This window comes from Ambystoma mexicanum, chromosome 5p (genome assembly GCF_040938575.1).
Source record: "Ambystoma mexicanum isolate Mex_15411 chromosome 5p, UKY_AmexF1_1, whole genome shotgun sequence".
Taxonomy (NCBI): Eukaryota; Metazoa; Chordata; class Amphibia; order Caudata; family Ambystomatidae; genus Ambystoma; species Ambystoma mexicanum.
This window is the reverse complement of record NC_090930.1, coordinates 888,819,143-888,840,054: the sequence shown is the minus strand read 5'-3', so window position 1 is coordinate 888,840,054 and position 20,912 is coordinate 888,819,143. Positions and strand designations below refer to the sequence as shown.

Genomic DNA, 20,912 nt, shown 5'->3' with positions numbered 1-20,912 from the left:
TTAAGTTATAACACTGACTTTCCTTTGCATACACATTCCCCTTTATAAACGTTTTGTATAAGAGATAGGGGCAGGCATTAGGTTTTGTTAGTATAGGCCATTTTGATTTGACAGACTGACTAGGATTTATTATTTGATGGTAGAGCCTACTCCCATCATAGCTATAGGGCAACGTAGGAGTTTGTCCAAATCCCAAGAATCTAATAAAGGTTTTGAAACGTGTAACTTTTGTGTCAGTGTCATACTTGTGATACCATGCCTCCCTTACAATATCCATAACTGGACGCAAACAAACAAGTCTTAAAACCAAGCCTCTAATTTGGCATATTGGTAAGAGGTAATCAAACCAGCCCCCAGCCTTTCATTCTGGTCTTTAGCTTTAAGACCTAACCATCAATTAAAGGTGAAGAATTGGGGCATCCTCTGACCATATGAAACCCCCATGTCAGCCCCCTGGCCAGTAAGGGATTTTTCATCCTACATGTCTTGAAGTGGCTATTCCCCTTCATAATTCTCCCCAATTGTGTTCAGGCAACTATTGCCCTAGTCTCGTCCATTATAGACTACTCTAAGGGAGCGAAAGGTGCTGAGGAGAACCTGATGCAGCAGGTATCCTAATGAAACATCAACGGGTTCTCTAACACTTGCTTTGGGCTAGCTGCTGGTGAAAAGCCAGGTCAAGTTTAAAACTCCAAGTATTTGACAGAGTATGACATGGAACCGAAACCAGCTTCATTTGATCGAAGTTCTAATAGTATAAAACCCATATGGATCAGAGATATTCTCTGTCTCTTAGTTGTGTCAAAAATCAGGAAAAACACCCGTTTGGCGACTGGGCTTTAGCAGAACATGCAGTCAACTTGTGAAAATAACTTTGTTTAGAGTGGAGATGTGATTAAAGCCACCTCAAACACTACCTCTTTAGACAACTTGATGTGGCAGAATGTCATTTTGAGTACATGTGAAGTGGGATGGGTCATTTTAGTGCTAGTAGCCATCTTAATGGCATCAGTGCACTTTATAAACCCACCTACAAAAACGGTATCCACATGGCTGGAAAGTATAGATTGCTCAAAGCAGAGGACACATCTGTAAAAGGCTATTTCCAGGAGCATTTGGAACAATTCCACAGCCAACTCCATTTTGAAGTCTTCGGATAGTTCCGTTTCCTGAAAACAGCAAGTGCTTCATGTTGACTATAGTAAGGGAATCCGATTTTGTGCATCTTCACAATCATCCAAAGAATGAGGTGGGGGCGGGGGGGATTTGTCAGCAATCCAGTCACCTCTTCCTGTATGCAGTCTGTTGTGATTTAGGGGTGTTGTGCCTCGAGAGAAACTCTTAATAGAGGAGTATCGGGCTTCTCTAGTAGCTTGGATTTTTCCATCAGCATTCTGAGAGGTTTAGTAGCGAACTAGCATACTCAAAGGTCCAGCACACAAATCAGTGAGGTTGCATGGGCCTCAGCCCAGGTAGCATGACGTAGGACGCAGAGTTTAAAGGAAAACCAGCCACCCGAACAAGGGCCCCAAGTTATATCAGAGGTCAAGGGTCTACCAGCTAATTCAGACCACAACTACAGGCTTGCAGACTCAAAGTACCAAAACAGTTGATAGCGGGGGCACAGGTGTGCCACAGAAGGGTGAATTAGGGATAAGAGGGGGGAGGGGAAGGGCCAGGCTGAAATCTCACTGAAGCCCAGCCATCCCAAGCAGCCATCCAAGATGCATATTCCTGCACTGAATGCACCCCATGACACAACCTCATCAGAGTAGCAGGAGAGGGGCCTGCTGAGGGCAATCCACCAAGTGGGACTAGGCCGTACCCCCCTCCAGACCCACAGAACTAAAGGTGGACCCCATCCCAAGTTAATCCAGATCTAGGCCTTTCGTTCATTGCACCCCCCGGGCTCCAAAGCAATGTTGTACCATTCACCACACAGTCTTCTTACCTCAGATGGGGTCTTGTAGCAGTGGCCCCAGCCAGGTCCCCCGACTGAGCCACCAGACCGCCAGAAAGTCCTGCGCACGACAGCCACACTATGCCCGCACACCGCTGCAGGCCAGAGTGGGCATCCTTTACCTCTGCACACCATTACAGATTTCCTAACGGATAAGGTGGTGAGCAATCTACCTGGTCTCAGTCAGGTTACCTTCCATGCCTTGCCAAATGTGCTCATTTTGCAGGCATCAGGCTCCCTCGGGTGAATGCATAAATAGCACGTAGCACTACTGTCCAGGCCAAAAACAGAGTCGCGCACAGCCCATTATTTACTGCCCACCGGGTCATGCGATTTCTCCTCTGTAGTCAGGATGCTGTGACGAATCTCGGGATTCAGTCACTTCTCAGAGCGAGAAGGGGGGGGGCTTTCCTTGTGAGGCTAGGGAGGCGAGCCTGCTATGTGATATCCTCCATAGGAGTAGAGGCAAGCGGGACCTCACCGAGAAACCCCCCCCCCCCACGCCCCCGTTGGGGACAAGGACTCCCAGTTTCAAGAGGAACTTCCCAAAGTCACTCACTCACAACCCATCATTTTCGGCTAGAACACCAAAAAAAAAAACAAGAGGAACAAGCTACTGTTTGCTATTGTGATATAACACCAGTAGTTCATTATGAAGAAACATATATTACCAATACTGGGAAGAAGAAGAGTTATCGAGCGATACAGAACGCTCAATGGAAAGTGAGAGTACTATACAGCACCACTTTGGAAGGCCCAGCTACATATCATAAAAGAGAAGGAGGAGCTCTATTCTTGAGGGAAGCCCCGTATATTGTGAAAGCGGAGAGAAGCCGAGAAGTGCAGCATGCAGACCGAGAACGCAGCTGGTGTTTCAGAGAGACACAAGAACAGCTAGAAGCCTGAGAAACTGAGGAAAGGGAACCCCAACAAAGAAGCCGAACAGTGAGTGGTGGCGTGACCATGACTTGGTGAAATGTCCAGTCCAGTAACACTGAGACCACATCGCAGAATGGGTGCAGAAGGAGATACGAGAAGGATAGAAGTGCAAAGGCAACCTGGCAGCACGAGAAGAGTTTCCCGTCCTGCAGACAGGCCGGGTGATGCAAACCCCAAGGAAAAGAGGTAACAGGACAGCGGGAGACCCATGAGGGATAATTAATATAAGGAGTAAATGAATCATACTCGTACCAGTAAGAGTGAAGTCCAGTGATATTCATTACTGGCACAATCATAATAAAGATTGGAACCCAACTGAGAATCATTACTGGAACCTCCCTACTTGTCCCAGTAATAGAGAAGAGCGGAAGCAAAGTATGAAACTTGTTGAAAGTGTTGTTAACTGGTCCAGCCAGGGAAGAGTGGACATTAAGTCAAGAAAGAGTAATGTCTATAGAAAACCAAGAAAGAAATAGAAGGAACCTCAGAAGGGAAAAGTACAGTGTCAGAGACATGTTAGAAAAGCTGAAGAATCCTATTTCTGAACTTTATGAACTAGTGATAGTAGTTGCCAAGAACTACCTGAGATTCAACTACCTGAGATTCAACTACTAAAGTGACTTTGCTGAGAAGCACAATACAGGAGAAGGGAGTAATTCTCCTGTGCCTTCGTTCTTTTCTGAATAGTAGTAGGGACAGAGTATATTAGATTTGGACAGAGGACAGTTCCTCCTTTTGGACTCAACGATGACTAACTAGCACCCTAGTTAGTGTTAGGTAGGGAAATCCCATAGTTTAGGTTTAACTAAGCGTTTATTTAATAAATAAATACCCTTAAAATGGAAGACACGCATCTATGTCCTTAGGACGCCCCACAATTCCGAAATTGGTAAATTCACCAGGCCAATCTCATCAGATCCTCGACAAGCGCAGGTAAATTGGAGCTCCCAGAGTCCAGCCTCTTAGCAGCATTTATGGCCACGCGTTTCCAGCCCACTGGGACATTTTGAGGATGCAGACAGAAAGGAGACTCGTTGGTGTGCAGAAGTCAAACAACTGATTGTTAGCCTCCCTAAAAAAAAAATCACCTGCAGCTCGCAAATTGTCTGCTGCAACTTAAAAAACCTAGTGTGACTTCCTCAGATAGTGTCTTTCAAAATCATGCACACTGACTGTGTGGACTCCAACAAAAATCACATATCACAGATTCTGTACTCTCGCCTTCAAAAATAAACTAACACACACAAAATGTTGCCCTTGATTTTATAATCCCTGGAAACTTTCTTTTAAAAACGAAATATTTTTTTTTTTTAAAGAACTCATACATCCTCCCCTAAATTCCTTAATCTATTCTTGACCCCTAATCCAATTTAAAAGTAACCTACTCTAATCGCAGGCCTATTAATGTGGCCCGATTATGGTGATAATGATATTGGTGAAGGGCTGTACCACCTGCTCGAAAAACCTGAGGAGATTTAAATGTTCAATTACAAATTATTTTCAACTTCTAAAGCGAACATGTCTCCTAAAGGTGACAAGAGAATTGAAACTACAAGAAGAGTTAAACAAATCTGTAATTTTGTAGGGTCCTGGAAGGTTTAAATCCTAATGAGAGTCTACAATGATTTCCATTTGATTAGGCTTGCATACTGCCATTCAATACAAACCATGGCGAGAAACAGAAGGGTTCTGACTACTTCCATATTTGATCGGTTATTCTTGATATGAATTATTGTGCAATTTGCTTTGGAGCTTTCTTAACGATAAATGGGCAGCTTGTCTACAATGTGTGCTAGACCCTATGCGAGTGAAGCGCTGCAATTCTGTGGAGTAATAATAATAATAGAAACTTGTGTAATAGTATGTAGCTAGAATCAGCAAACAAGAACATCTGCCAACTGTTCACAGCTTCTGCCGATGTAGCCCCCATTATGTCCATACAGGCTGCGTCAAATCGTACCAATTTGTTCCTAGAAAGGGATGAGAACTGCAATGCGTCCTATCGAACATCAAGGTCAGCAATCACTCCGTTTGGAAGGGGGGGGGGCAGTCTTTGTACATAAATGTGGTCCAATATTCCAGAACCGAGTAAGGTGCAGTACATTGCCTAGCTAACAGTGGAGTGATTTGTTTATGTTAGATTATTTGTATTAATAATTTCAGGAGAACAGATCAATACATTGATGAACATACGTATTGATAGTAAACAGTAAATTGTAAAGCACCTAATTCCTCTCCGATGTGCATAAACTTTTAGTCACACATATGTATGGGGTTTATACATCACATACCTTGCTAGAATGCACAAAAGCAATGCTAATAATGGGAACAATACAGTGAGAGGACACCGACTACAGAAAGAGGGGTGTGGAGAAGGGTACGTGGGAGGAATGGACAGAAAATAATGGCACCAGTGCCATTACATGGTCTACGAGTGATGCGATGTTGCCTGAAAAGCAGGCTGTTCAGCTCTTTCCTTAAGTGCAGGAGAAAGCAGGTGGATCTGATGTGGATTATTATGCTAGGCAAGGGTCCAGGTGTGTAACAGGGGACGTCCTGATTTCTGATTCTTTCCTTAGTGCAACTCTTAGATGAAAGCCTCGCAGATGTCGAGTTTTCCAGCCAGGCTGCAATGAACACAATTAATCTCTGCTTCTCATACTCTGTGCTGGGTCAATTAATTACACAAACAGGCAACTGCTGAATCGTATGTAGCCAACTGCAGATATGCAAACTGTTCCATTGATTGTGGTCTTTTTTTTTCTACTCCCGATGTGCCCAGTTAATTTCCAGGCATGGCAAGGACGAGCTCTACCCTGGTCCTTGCCACACGATGCATCTCAGTTAGGGATTCTCTCAAATCAAGACCTGTCCCTTGAATTCGGTTCAGGAGATACTGCAGCTGCCATGAAAGCAACAATAGAGCGCAAATGGCCTTTGCCTAAAAACATCTGATCGAGGCAAAATAGGTCAGAAGACAGTTGTATGACTTGGCTCAGCTTCAGAACCCCCCCCCCACACCCCCTCAAACACACGTCAATCAGAAGAGCATACCTTACAAAGGCCAAAATAAAACTATGCATACAATAATCACATCATATCTTTGAGTTACTTCTATGGACTTCTCTTTAAAGTGGAAGGTGTGATGCTAGAAATGCATCGGAGGGACAGGGCCTCCGTATCCTTGTCCTTTACTGCCTTTTTATCGTGTGTTCTGTCGTGTTTTCCGCGCAGGAGTTCATGTGGGACTCCTGGCGGTGCAGCTCTCTCTCTTTTGGTTTGGTGAACAGACCCATGGGATACCCTTACGGCACCCCATGGGTGGGGGTACAACCCTGTGCCCCTAGAGCAGGGTATGGGCTGGTGGCAGCTCTATGCTAAATTTGACAGGTGCGCTGAGTATCCTCCATTTTGGGATACCAAGGCCCTGCCATTGGAATAAGTTGATTCCTGATGGAAAACAAGATGGCCCCTGTGGCCTCTTGCTTTCTATTGCCTGTTACCTTGTTTCCCAAAGTCCTGGGAAGCCCTGACTCTGTCCCTTCCCCCTGACTGGGTGTTGGGTGGAACTTCCATATATGGTGTTGTTGTGAACTCCAGTCCAGACTGACTGGAGCCTTCCCAGTGACTGTATGTTGTGGGTACGCCCTGTGGGTGGGACCTGGGAGAATGGAGTGTGTGTGGCCAATAAGCACTTCTTGTTGTGGCTGTCTGGTTTCTGGTATGAGAGACAAAGACTGAGACAGCCCTCCCCGGCCTGAATGCAGTGCGTAGTGTTGAATGGCTGGGTACTTGTCCCAATCCACATTCCTTGTTGGGAGTGTCTGAGAGGGAGGAGGATGGCCTGAATGCACTGTGTGCCTGATTGGCTGACTGACTGCATGAATGCCCTTCTGTATGATTGGCTGCTGAGAGTGACCCAGCAGTGTGGATGAGAGACAAGATAGTATATCTGGGGACCTCTCACCACTGGAAATTGTTCAGAAGCTGTGTCTACACTTGAAGAGTAACTGGAACTGCTGATCCTCGACGCCCAGCTGGAAGAAGACGACTTGCTGTTGAATTTGCTTCGACCTGATCTGAAAGCTGGCGAATTCGTCGAAGACTGATCCGAGAGAGGACCTGGTAAGGCGCCCCCTTCCCGTGCTCCGAGGGACCATCGAGCACCGCTAACCTCCGCCGGTTAGTCAGTTAGTTAGCTCCCTGGAAGTCAGACCCTCGAAAGGCTGCCGACCCGAGATGGGACCGCTGAGGAGAACGAAGCAAAGCACCCGGACTTCGCCGCTGTTGAAAGTCTATTGCTGTCGACCAGGGTTTGCAGGTTTGTGTAACCGCTGGAGGCCCGTCGAAGTTGTGTTGCCCAGCCGTGAGGACCACTTGAAGCTGTGCCGCCGACGACCGGAGCCACACGCTCCTTTGCCTAAGAACATTTGAATCAAAGAACTGCCTTGTCCACAACGTCGACCGCTTTGTCCCGCCGGAGAAAGTCGAGGACGACCAACGCGCCGAGGAGAATCTGCCGGTGGGTTTCCCGCCACCTGAAGGCCACAAAGACTTTGACGACTCGACGCCCCTGCTGGGCCACAGTTCTTCTGAAACTCTTTGCGGTCCTGAACAATCCATCGCCGAGGTGCCCCGCACACCTCATCCTCGCAGGACGTCGCTGACGAGCACCGCCTGGATCGACATCAGGGTCTCGGCACCCTTGAACTTCTCATCGCCGCCGTCGACGATGACAAGTTCACCATCTTCGACGCCTCTCGACGATCCATGGCTCCTGCTTTAAAGGGAGTCACTCAAGAAGGATCCTTTGACGCGTCTTCAAAGAACTCTACTCCACCAGGTACATTATAGGAGGAAATAAGGCTATTGAACAATATATGGACTGGGCTTGTGCTATATATCTTTATTTTACAGGTTGCCCAGGTGGGGGGCTCTCCACACAGAACTGTGCTTAAGGGTAGAGGCCAGTACTTGGCCTATTGTTTCAACCACCTCGCTTTCCTCCCTATCTCTATTGCTGATTTCCTCGTTATTGATCTGTGTGACATTTTAACCGTACAGTTGATGCATTTTAATGAGATTTGATAACATTGGTGGTACCACTTTAGAATTGCACATATTTATCATTGTTGATTTCCGAGTACAAAGTGCGTTATTGTGATCGTGTACATACCTTTGAATATTAATTATATAAAGACTGTTTTCAGTAATACAGTGTGTGGACATTCCTTTGTGGGGGTTCGAGGACTACATTGTACTTAAGAACTAGCCCGCATCACCTCCTGAGAAGCTAGACCTTGATTGTTCGTCCATTGCTACCACAATAGAGAATCTTGGCTGGGGTCCTCTGTGCCTCTCCTCTACCATATAGAGAGCGGAAGTACAGGCACCCCCACCAGTATCTTTACAGAAGGCTGCAAAAAACATTCTGCATACAGGCATAGCCCTACGTAAATGTGCAATTTATATGCACCTCCATAAATAGCAATGCACAATTCCTTATTAAACTAGACACCCATGAGAAAAACTGAAAAGGTGAATAGGATAGCAAACTTGACTGTTGGGATAAAATGACCTCTTGGTTATATATATCTTGATACAGTTAATTCTGGACATTGTTCAGTACAACAATACTTTACAAGGAAGGCTCATTTCACAAACATTGGGTTACACAATTCAGTAGTGCAAGGACATCTTATGTGGACTAAAGAATACTCATACTGCCATCAGGTACACCTGAAGAGTTGCTACAGAAGAATTTATTTCAACTGTTGCTTTTTGTTTGTCCAGGAAGGAAGAGCTCAATTTGGAACCACAGTCTTCAGGAAATTCCTTTTTGTAACCAGGTCTCGCTCACTGACTCCAATTTACAATACCTTAAAGGCGCATTTTCTGATTTAAGAAGAGTTGAAATAAATGATGGTCAATGACAGAATAGCCTTAAGTAAACATTACCCTTTCCGGAGGCAAAATTTGGAGCATGAAGAAATATTTACTTCCTGCCCAGCAGATGCCCGGTATCCCAGCTCGCATTGGTCCAGAATATCCACACTGTAGCAGCCCAAGTACCAGTCAACTCCTAGAAAACGAAAATGGGCAAGTATTATTCAAATACATGGTTGCACCAAATTAAAAGGTTTTTAGATACCATCATTTGGGAACATGTTTTAAAATAAGCTAGAGTTAGCATAGCATCACCAGTTTTCACATTAAACAGGTGTGGAACTGCTAATTAAATGAACTCTGTACAACAAATCCCAATACAGTACACAAGGTAAACAATTCGCTTTTTCATTCACCACATACAGGATTCAAAATAGGTTCCAGATCCTACATAGACTTGGCCCCTCCCCCCCCCCCCAAGTGAAGACCATCACTGGCCAGACATACCCCTCGTATCTTGTTAATAAAAAGTTAAGTGGGTGGCTATATTGCTTTTGGGTGGCCACCCCTGTATGTACACAAAATGGTTTGCCAACAATGCACACAATGGTTGTGTGAACAAGTGCAGCTGAAAGTCAGACTTCTACTACACATACATGGTAGATGAAGGTGGGTAAAGGTTCCCAGCTCAACTGTTCACATGGTCCAACCCCCAGTAATAGTTTTGCATACCATCCATGTGGAGTGAAGACTTCCGGTAGATGACAGACATCTCTCCAGTGGTTGTTTTGAGCACTGACAGTATATGGCTGCGTATATATGACCAAACTCCTACTCACCATTAAATTTGGGCATCCAACCTATTTGGTACAAAAGCTGCCTGCACCAGTTCCAGGCGTGACAAGGGGAGTATTTACATCCAAATATAAAACCAAGATTAAGTATTGAACACCTCACTCACATCTGTTAGATGGCAGAGTAGCCTATTCTAATAATCTTCTTGATCTCTGTGTGTAAGGGGCCTACATTTAGTGGAACCTTTCCACCGTTGTCTAGGAGCAAAACAAGTGGAACTTGTTAAAAGGTATGGATAAAATGAACGGCATAGATGCATAGCTGCTCCCTATTCGAAGTTTGCATCAGCTAGTTTGTGCAGGACTAATGGCCTCCAGCTTAGAGATGAGCGTTTCATGTCAAGACTAAGGACCTCTTCCCCAAAGCTATACAATGAATGCAAGTCGTTTACTGGGATACATCTTGGACTGTGCTCTGCTTTCAGGAGCAGATGCTTGTCAGAATGTGTACCAAAAAATTGCATTATTTCAAAATAGCTCTGTGGAGTGACCCCCCCTCCCCTCTTCCCTGTCCAATTCCCTTGTGAATTGGATCATGGAGCTGCACATTTTTCTCCACCAATTGAATATTGGGCGTTCAACCCAAGAGGCCACTACACTCTTAAAATGGCCCTGGATTAACATCAGATATCCTGACAGATGCTAGCCAATAGGAGTGACTTGAGTAATACTTCCAAGTAGGTGACTCATTGCCAGGTGATGGGGAGAGACTCTTGCTTAGTTCCGCTGTTACAGCAGCATCTGAGGGATGGAGAGAAGTCAAACTATAGGCGCAGATGGGGGTATAAACAATGCAGGCATGGCATTGAAGACCACTGGCCAATAGCGAGGCAATCTGCACACTAATTATGAATTCTGGCCAGTGCTAGTTGGTGTAGATACTTCCTGCACAGCCATGGATGTAGACATTGCGTCCCTCACAGCTGCTTTAGGTCTCCTAACAAAACCTCCACCTTGCGATAACTATGTTCAAGGGGGTCAGATGGCAAAGTAGAGCTCGCCCAGTTCTTGGCTTTGCACATAGTGCCACCCGATAACAATGGCCCATCAACGACTAAAAACTATTCGAAACAAGGATGATCTGTTTACTTCGCAAAGAGTGCTCCCTCTGAATCCTGGCAGCAAGGAGCCCGACACCAAAATGTGGGTGTGCTGCACTGCACAAACCCTCCAAACTCTGACTTAACAACGTGGCCTGTTAGAGCTACCCAGGCCCTATATTGGGTTCTGTATGTGGAAGACTTATTATGTAACAGTTCCAGAAGGGGGTGGGTGGCTACCGAACAATATTGCCTTGTCGTGGAGATCGGGGGGAGTGGATCAAGCACAGAAGAACAAGTTACTTACCAACTGTAATGTTCTATCGACTGGATGTTCCTCCAACGTATTCCTCATCTTGTGATAATCGTTATCTCCAGCTTCGCTGCTTCGGAAAAAAGAATTCTCGACAGAGGGCGCTGTGCTCGAGGTCGTGGCGTCGATTGTCCCTCGACGTACTCCATACTCTGTCGACATCACCGATGGTATAAATAGCTCGAGCCGCGCCCGAATATTATATAACACCCAGGCGTGTCCCATGACCGATACATTCTTCGTGAGAGGAAAGTAAGAAAACGTAAGTACTGTGGGGTAGGATGGGAGGGTCGATGAGGAATACGTGGGAGGAACATCCAGTCGAAAGAACGTTACAGTTGGTAAGTAACTTGTTCTTCAAATGGATTGTGTCCTCCCACGTATTCCTCATCTTGTTATAGGCTCCCATAGCAGTAACAATTTTTGGAGGTGGGAGTATTAATTTCAGTTTTAGTGGACAGAATGCAGAACTGCCTTTGCAAATAAACCCTTGTTAGAGGAGGCAGTGTCCAAACAATAATGTTTAACAAAAGTATGCATTGTTTTCCAGGTTGCAGCTGCACAAATATCTGCTGCTGGGACTCCCCTCTTTAGAGCCGCAGAAGTAGCCATTCCCCTTGTAGAATGGGCACGAAGCCCATCTGGTGGTTCTTTTCCCGCTAATCTGTAGCATTCAACTATGGCTAATATGATCCAGCGGGAAATGGTCTGTTTTGTTACAGATAAGCCTAATTTATGACCAGTATAACCCACAAACAGTTGGTCATCTTGTCTCAATTTAGCCATCCTTGAGATGTAAAAATTAAGAGCCCTCTTGGGATCTAATCTATGTAATCTCTCCTCTTCTTTGCCCAGATGAGGAGGAGGATAAAAAGTTGGTAGTACTATTTTTTGTGACAAATGGAAGTCCAAGACTACTTTTGGCAAGAACGAAGGTTTAACTTTAAGGACTACCTTATCTTTATAAAAAATAGTATATGGTGGTTTGCATGAGAGAGCCTGAAGTTCGCTAACCCTGCGGGCTGATGATAGGGCCACAAGGAGGACAGTTTTTAGAGTCAAAAGCCTCAATGGACATGAGTGCAGAGGCTCAAAAGGTATGCAAGTCAAGAATGTTAATACTAAATTGAAGTCCCAAGTTGGTACATGAAAAGGTACTGGAGGGTATACATTAGTAAGCCCCTTTAAGAATTGAATTATTAACGGTATTTTGAAATATGAAACCTCTTCCGAGGAGCGCTTGAAAATGGACAGCACAGCAAGGTATCCTTTGATTGTTCCTATCTGGAGCCCCAGATTAGCTAGATGTAGTAGAAAAGAGAGTACCATTGGGGTGCCACACTGAAAAGGATCCACATCCTTGTCTCTGCACCAGTTACTAAACCTGTTCCAGCGACATCGGTACAAAGACTTTGTTGCTGGTCTTCTGGCCGAAAGCAAGATTTCCATTACATCATCCGGAAGATCCCAATCCTTGTATCTCAACCTCTCAGAAACCATGCGTGAGGGTTGAGTGTCTGACCTCTGGATGGAGAACCCGACCTTCCTCTCTTTGCGGAAGACGTATTGGAGGGCAGATGGGCATGTCTAGAAGGTCCGGGTACCACGATCTCCTGGCCCAATCCGGGGCAATTAGGATCATGGTTTTCCTGAACTTTCTCAACCTCCTGATTACTTGAGGAATCACAGGGACTGGGGGAAACGCGTACAGCAGTGGAAACTTCCACTCCACTACGAATGCGTCTCCCAGAGCTCCTCTTTGAGGAAATTCCCTTGAGCAGTACTGATCGCACCTCCGGTTGATCGCGGTGGCAAACAGATCCACTTGAGGGGTTCACCAAAGTGCGAAGCTCTCCAGAAGACTTCCTGAGCCAGCTCCCACTCGTGAGAGACCGTGCTCTGTCTGCTCAGAGTGCCTGCCGCCGTGTTCTTCTCTGCGGCTAGGTGAATTGCCGACAGAGAGATTCCTTCTCGTATTGCCCAGAACCAGAGCTGCATTGCTTCTCTGCACAGTGGCAGTGACCCTACACCTCCTCTCTTGTTGAGTACATGGCCACTGTATTGTCCATCATTATCAGGACATTATTTCCATGTACAGAGGGCAGAAAGGCCTTCAGAGCTAGTCTGATTGCCCTCAGCTCCAATAGGTTGATGTGTAGTTAGGACTCAGATGGAGACCAACGACCGCTGATTGTCAGATCGTTGGTGTGTGCTCCCCACCCCGTGAGTGAGGCGTCCGTCACTACCGTCATCTCCGGCCATGGTTGCCAAAAAGACTCTCCCTTTAGAATGTTGTCGTTGCAAGCCAACCATAGAAGATCCTGAGCAACTGCGCTCGGGACTTGCAGAAGATCTGACATATTCCCTGAGAACTGGGACCACTGAGTCCTGAGTGCCCATTGAAGGGATCTCATTCTCAACCTGGCCTCTGGTACTAGGAAAATGCAGGATGCCATGAGGCCGAGCAACCTGAGAAAATCAAAGGCCGGTAGATGTTGGGCATTCTGAAACTTCGTTACCATCTGCTGGATGTGGAGAGCTCTCACTTCGGGAGGCGAGGCTTTTCCCGATGAAGTGTCCAAGACTGCTCCGATAAACTGGAGTTTCTGGGATGGTATCATGTGGGACTTCTAGAAATTGAGGGAGAAGCCCAGTTTGTGGAGGAAGTGGCAGGTGATCGAAAGATGTTCCTGAGCTTGTTCTGGAGAACTTGCTCTGATCAACCAGTCGTCCAGGTAGGGATAAATGTGAATACCTCCTCTCCTGAGACTTGCTGCCACAACCGCCAACAGTTTGGTGAAAACCCTCGGGGCGGAGGTCAACCCGAATGGCAGAACTCAAAACTGATAATGAGAATTGCCAATCGCGAACCTCAGGTACTTTCTGTGCTTTGGATGGATTGGCACATGAAAGTAAGCATCCTGAAGGTCAAATGATACCAACCAATGTTGGAGTTGGAGAGCCTGAAGGATCTGAGAAAGTCACCATCTTGAACTTGTCCTTCCTGAGGAACTTGTTCAAGTTTCTCAAGTCCAAGATGGGTCTCAGTCCTCCGTCCTTTTTTGGGATGAGAAAATATGGGGAGTACCAACCCCTGTTCCTCTCCGCTACAGGTACCAGTTCTATGGCACCTTTCTCTAGCAGGGTTAAAATTTCCTGCAGCAGGAGCGGATCCGGAATTTTGGCGGAGTTGGCTCCCGGTGGATGATTCTGAGGCCTTTTTATAAAGGGGAGACAGTAACCTTGGGCTACTGTTTCCAGTGCCCAAGCATCTGAGGTAATGCCCCGCCATTCCTTCAGATGTTGAGAGATCCTGCCTCCCACTGGCGTTTTGTGTAACAAGGTCTCAGAGGGATTTGGAGGCGGCTGCAGGAGTGGCTGAGGGTACAGATACCGCTCCTGAGGCTGATTTTGCACCTCTTCCTCGTGCTCCACGAGGGAAGTTTCTTTTGCCCCTTTGAGAAGCCTGTCATCTTCCTCTACCAAAAAAGGAGTAGTATCGAAAAGAACAACCCCTCCAGGAAGATGAGCCGGAATAGGGTTTTAGAGGCTGGCGCAAAGAGGCGCCAAGTGATTTAGCTGCCGCTTTCGAGGTCTGAAGTTTTTCTAGGCTTTCATCAGCCTTTCTGCCAAAGAGCCTCAAGCCATCAAAGGGCATGTTGAGGAGTCTAGCTTTCACGTCTGGTGCAAATCCCTGACTTCCTCAACCACGCAAATCTGCGTAGCACAATGCTTGCAGCCATGGATCTGCTGATACTATCAGCAGTATCCAGTCCAGACTGGAGACATTCCCCCATTGCCTCCTTCCTGTCTTTGACTATATTCAGGAAGCCTTCCCTTTCCTCGCCTTTCCGGAATATGATCAGCCGCTGCCGAAATACAGTACCACAGGGTATGGGTAAACCTGGCTAGGATACAGGTGACATTTGCCGACTTAAGTGCCATACTGCCTGACGTGAAAACTTTACGTGCCCAGGCATCAATTTATTTATCCTCTCTATCTGGAGGGATAGTTGGATAAGCAGTTTGTTTTGAAGTAGATGCTGCCTGAATGACTAAACTCTCTGGAGTCGGATGTTTATTCAAATATTCATAATCCAATCCAGCTGGTCTATATTTTCTTGGAAAAGTGCTATCTGCAGCAGCAATAGTTTCTGGTTTTTCCCAGTTTTTCTCCACAGTCCTTTGAAGGACCCTGTGAAAAGGGAGAACAGGATCTTTCTGAGGTCCCTTGACGATTATATCCGTCATGTCATCTTGTTCAAAAATGGGTGAAGTATTACCCCAACCCATATATTCAACTACCCTGGTCATAAGACGCCTGTACCCAGCATCTGCATGCTCTGCAGGATCAGGTTTGGCGAACTCTAATTCTGGGGATGTGTCAACTCCACTGGCAGAATGTAGAGTATCACTCAGGTCTCTCATTCTAGAACTTGTCTTGTACCATAAGTAACTCCCAAAGGAGTAACCTCGTCTTCTTCTGAAGCAGACTCTTCATAGATTGCTGACAGATTTGAAAAAGTCTGACCTGGGCAAAGGAGTGAATCTCCCTTCTTCCTCTTCCATCTGCTTCGAAGGAAATGGCAAATCCCTCGAAGTTTTCGAGGGTGTCTTCGAAGTCTTCTAAGATGACGTCGATGACGCATTTGGCTTTGGCGTCGAAATTATCGACGTCGAGGGAGTCGACGAAGTTGTCGAATTCTTCGACGACTTTTGTTTCTTGCATGGCACTGGAGAGGTGCTCGACTCTCGAAGAGTCTTCGACGGTTTTACGTTGACTCGAGGTTTTTTGGATTCCTTGACGCTACCCGTCTTGGCCATGGTAGCCTTGGACTTCCCTTTGTCGTCCAATGGAGCGACTTTAGGGGTATGGCTTTTTCGAGGGTCTTTCGAGGGGGTCGGGCCACATTCTCGAAAACCTCCATCATCTTTTTGCGGAATTCTTCCCACTTACTGGGAGAATCCGATTTAGTCGGACAACGAATTTCTTCGGTCGACTCTGAAGAAGATGAGGGAGATCTATGTCTCCTCTTCATTTTTTTCGATGACGACGAAGAGTGTCTCGATCTACTCCTAGATCGAGATCTCTTCGAGTGCCTATGGCGATCCGATTCCTTAGAATCAGTCGCTTTCTTGTGTCTTTTTGACGAAACTTTTTTTGAGGCCTTCCTCCCCACCGACAGTTTACCTCTCCTCTCACAAAGAGCTTTTTCAGTCATAGATTGGCAGGACCCGCAGTCGTCGGTTCGGTGACTGGAACCGAGACACCAGAGACAAATCTGGTGGGGATCAGTGATCGACATCTTAGATCCACAATCTGCACACTTTTTAAACCCAATTCTGGGTGTCGAAGGTGTCGAAGATGACGACATTTTCTTCACAGAAAATAGAAGCGCGCCATTCTCGATAGCGAAGCGATCGGAAAAACGGAACTGAAGCAACGGGCGCGGCTCGAGCTATTTATACCATCGGTGACGTCGACAGAGTACGGAGTACGTCGAGGGACAATCGACGCCACGACCTCGAGCACAGCGCCCTCTGGCGAGAATTTTTTTTTCCGAAGCAGCGAAGCTGGAGATAACGATTATCACAAGATGAGGAATACGTGGAAGGACACAATCCATTTGAAGAATATTTATAGATTTTGAGTTGTCTGTACTGCTGTAGGCGACAGCTGCACAGAGCTGGCTCCCCATTTGAAAGTATTGCACAATAGAGACTGAACTGTGTAGCAATGTCTCCTCCACCCCCCCCCACACACACACACACACACACACACACACACACACACACACACACACACACACACCATCAGCAGAGTGCTGATAGAGTTAGGGCTGCATAGTAGCTGCCAAAGGGTACCAGGACGATTTCCAACGATGGCTAGTGGGCAGGTTTTCTAGCATGGATTATGCAACCAGAACTTTGGTGCAATGAGGTGGGACTAGAAATACGCTGGGTTAGGTTGCTGAAATGCTCTATAGGCCATGCACCCTAATAATCTTAAGCAAAAGTGTTCTGTTTTATTTACGATCACCTGCATATATTTTACCGAGTGTATAGGTCATCTTTCGAACGAATCTTCCTAACCTGATCAAACTAAATACATACTTACCAAAGTTTACAGGACAACGCTAAAAGTGTGACTCTACGATAATTATTAAATAACCTAAGAGCATAAAAGATAGAACAAAACAAAGCAAAAACATAAAACCAGGCGCCTTTTATTGCACACGCGACATGCCCCGACAATACACCTGTATTTGTAGCATCTCTAGACTTCAAAGCGGCCTTTGATTGTGTAATTAGAGGGAAGCTATGGGAAACGCTCCAACACGCTAAGATACCACAACACCTCATTATACTGATAGAAATGCTACATTACCAAACAAACTTTAAAGTAAGAATTGACAGGTTAGGGTCCCTTACGCAACCAATACCCTCCTGGATAGGGGTAAAGCAGGGCTGCAATCTTGCAGCAATTCTTTTCAATTTTTATCTTGCAAGGATCAATGAGATTTGGGACGAGGTAAACTCCTTTCCAATTCGCATTGAATCGCTCTCCTTGTCTTGGCTTGCATATGCGGATGACATTCTACTCTTTGACCGCACACAAGCAGGGCTTCAACAAAAACTAGTAAGCTTTATGGGCTACTGTAGACTTAACAACTTGCGGGTGAATCCCCAAAAATCTAACAATTGTTTTCGCAAACAAAAAAAAGGTACGTCATTTCACATGGAGTGTAGATGATGCCCCGATTATGATAACTATGGAACTCCCCCATCTTGGCCTTATTCTAACAAAAAACATGTCGCTTAAACGAATTAAAGAAATACTTACCATCAAGGCTAACACTTTAAAATGTCAAATGAAGGTGTTACATTATAAGATCTGTAAATTCTCATTTACACCCTTGTTAGAATTCTATCTAAAAAAAGTAGAGGCAATCTTGCTTTATGGGGTGGAGTTATATCTTTGTGACCTGGGCCCTGTATTAGATCAATTACAAGGGCAGTTGTGGAAATATACTCTTGGTTTACCTTCATCCATTCCAAACGCGATTGTCAGACATGAATTGGGCTTGAACGCCTTATCTGCAAAATACAACTGGAGATTACTGGCAAACTTTGGGAAAATCTTATATCCGCCTAGAAACTCTCTATATACAGATTTATGATGTTGAATAACAATCCACCATCCATATTGCACTTCAAAAAACGTATGCTGGGGATTATGGAAAAGATCAATCTACCATACGAGGACCTAGAACTGTTCCAAGAAAAAATTAAAAAGAAAGTCTTTCATTTTGATTGGGTGGACACTTGCACGAAGATCGCTAGTTACTCATTTGGAGAGTACTATAAATTTCTGCATAAACAAGTGCCACGCATGACGCATTTGACTTTATGTCCCTGCCCCAAGGTCCGTCAAACCTTTATGAGGTTTAGACTTGACTTGCTAGACACAAGGGTCAGGCAAAAACACTGGTTTAACCAAGGTGCGGGTGACACATGCACAATATGTCGTTTTTGCAAACAAACAGCAGAGTCGCTTAAACATATTTTTTATACTGCACTCATTTTGAATCTATACGATCTCGAATGTTAGAATCATTTCAAGACGCAATTTCGATTGAAGGCAGAGAATGGATCTGGATCAAATGTATGTGGGGTACGACAAATACATCTATAATCAAAACTAGTAAAGATTATTGAGACTGAATTGACACAGTCCGAATAGGTTAATACCTCTCTATCTACAAGGTAATAGTGTCGAATCGCCTCTACATATGTGTGAATTATTGCTGCACTGTTCAAAAGACGTTCTGTAAATGACGACCATATCTTGGTAGGATTGCCATTTTTTTTTTTTATCTTGCTGTTGCGAGTATTGTTCCTTGTACTTGTATTGTTTTGTATTGTATGTGTACGATTTTATCTTTTTATTGGAAAAATCGATTTTGTTAAATTAAGAACCGAAATACGTCGAAGTATGAAAGATTTGTAAAGGTCTTGATATTTCTTTGTATGTTGACTAAAAACAAAATAAAAAATTTTTAAAAAACAGGCGCCTTTCAAGCAGGGCGACTAATGGTGTGAGGGGAGTTAGTGAGGCAGAGTGCTGAGAGTCCCCCCCCTCCCACAGTCATGATTATGTCATGTGGAAAAGGGGGAGATTAGGGGTTGGGTAAAACATACTCTGTCATGTAATGCACATTTTGGCGGCTTCACGGTGATGTCATCAAGATATTGACTCGAAAATCACCCATGCCAGTGTGAACAGTAAACTGGGCAAGTGTTGTATTCCCTTACCTTCAATGGTTCAAAGCACCACCCCCATACCCTGCCCCCGCCCAAAGCGGAATGGCCAAAGCGAGAATACTGGAAGGTATGTGGTTACAGGAAGTGTAGAGTTCACAGAGTGAAGACTACAGACAAGCGACCCGTAGGAGGGTCTGCAGCATGGCCAAGATCATAAGAGGAGAGATCAGGGGAGTACATCCAGGGAACAACGTGTGGAAGAAAGGACCTGCTTATGGCCAGCCAGCCAGCCAACAGAAGAGGATCTTCCTTCCAATGAGATCCCAGCAGGAGGAATAGAACCAAGAGATGATGGGGGTAGAGGGGGTACATGATACTGATCCTACCATCAGGAGCCTGGAGAGCACATGCATCCACTGGCACAGTCTGGAAAATGCTGAAGTATTGCTACCGCTTGAAGTGCTTTTAACACTTTTATACAGGCGCGCTATAAATGCCATATCATAACGCCAGAAAAAGTCCTGAAAACATTTTATGGAAAAAAGCAGGCTCGAGAACGCCTTTGTGGAAGTGTTACCCATATAAGAGGTAGGAGATCGCTGTACTTAGTACCGCTGCACTGATGACAATGGAAGGAAGTGATGTGCATCTTTAAAAAAAGAAAATCCAGACACATCTCTGTGAAAGCGAAAAAAAAAAAAAGCTTTTAATGCCAGGCTCACAAACTGAAACCCCAAGGCTCAATAGAACCTGTGAGACAGTGGAGAGATTTTGAACCTGGAAAGAGACAAAATGGTTGATGCCAAGTTCTGGAGAGACTTATTTTGAAACAAATATATATGCAGTATCTATCATTTTGACCCCCTGAAAATCATGCAATTTTTTTTTTTAAAAACACTGCAAAAACGAAAACAAGTAACCTGGCTACATGTACATCCCTTTTGCACAAAAAAATGGCGTCATGCACATATTTGCACAGCCTTCTACAGCCTCCAGAACTGTGCATCTTGGTTTGAAGAGGTACTAGACCAGGGTTGTCCAACATGCGGCCCGAGGGCCGCTCCAAGCCATTTATGTGGCCCTCCAAACCCAAGAGCACAGACAAAGCATTAGGGTTACTTTTGTACGTTTTGTATTTATTTTATATGCAGCAAGCATTGTGGCTGCAATTTCAGGGTAGGAATTGTAGTCCACACACATTACGATTTCAATTGGCTGAGAAACAGCCAATGGAAATACTGTTACCATGCAAGGCATGTTGTAGTAGTGGAAATAAATAAAATAAATAACTGCCTTGCATGGTAACAGTATTTCCATTGGCTGTTTCAAAGCCAATGGAAATCATAAAACACGTAATGTGTGGGGGGGGGGGTGATGGGCACAAAGCGCCACCTTCACACATATGCGTTGCCGAGCCCAGGGCAGAGCCTGCGTGAGCCAGGAGCTCAGCCAAACCCAGGTTCACAGTGCTATGTGCGGTGAACACAGAGGCCTAGTTCTCCTTGCCTCTAGCAGTGGGAAGTAGTGCCTGCCATATTTTCCGACGTATGTTTGCGGCATGCGGTGCTTTTGAGCCTCCAAGTTACTGCTGGCCAGATACAGAAAAAAACCTCCCCCTTCGGTACTGTTCAAATTGCATCACAAAAGGAATGAAT

The 20,912-nt window shown here is 45.3% G+C and overlaps 1 protein-coding gene across 1 annotated transcript in view; it reads right to left on the bottom strand.

Moving 5' to 3' along the window:
* The window catches only part of LOC138480594 (uncharacterized), a 414,351-nt gene that overhangs the window by 321,483 nt on the left and 71,956 nt on the right, over positions 1–20,912 (bottom strand). Inside the window, exon 2 of the mRNA XM_069612304.1 lies at positions 8,858–8,981. Coding sequence (XP_069468405.1) covers positions 8,858–8,981 — 124 coding nt within the window. The remainder of the gene's footprint in view (positions 1–8,857; positions 8,982–20,912) is intronic.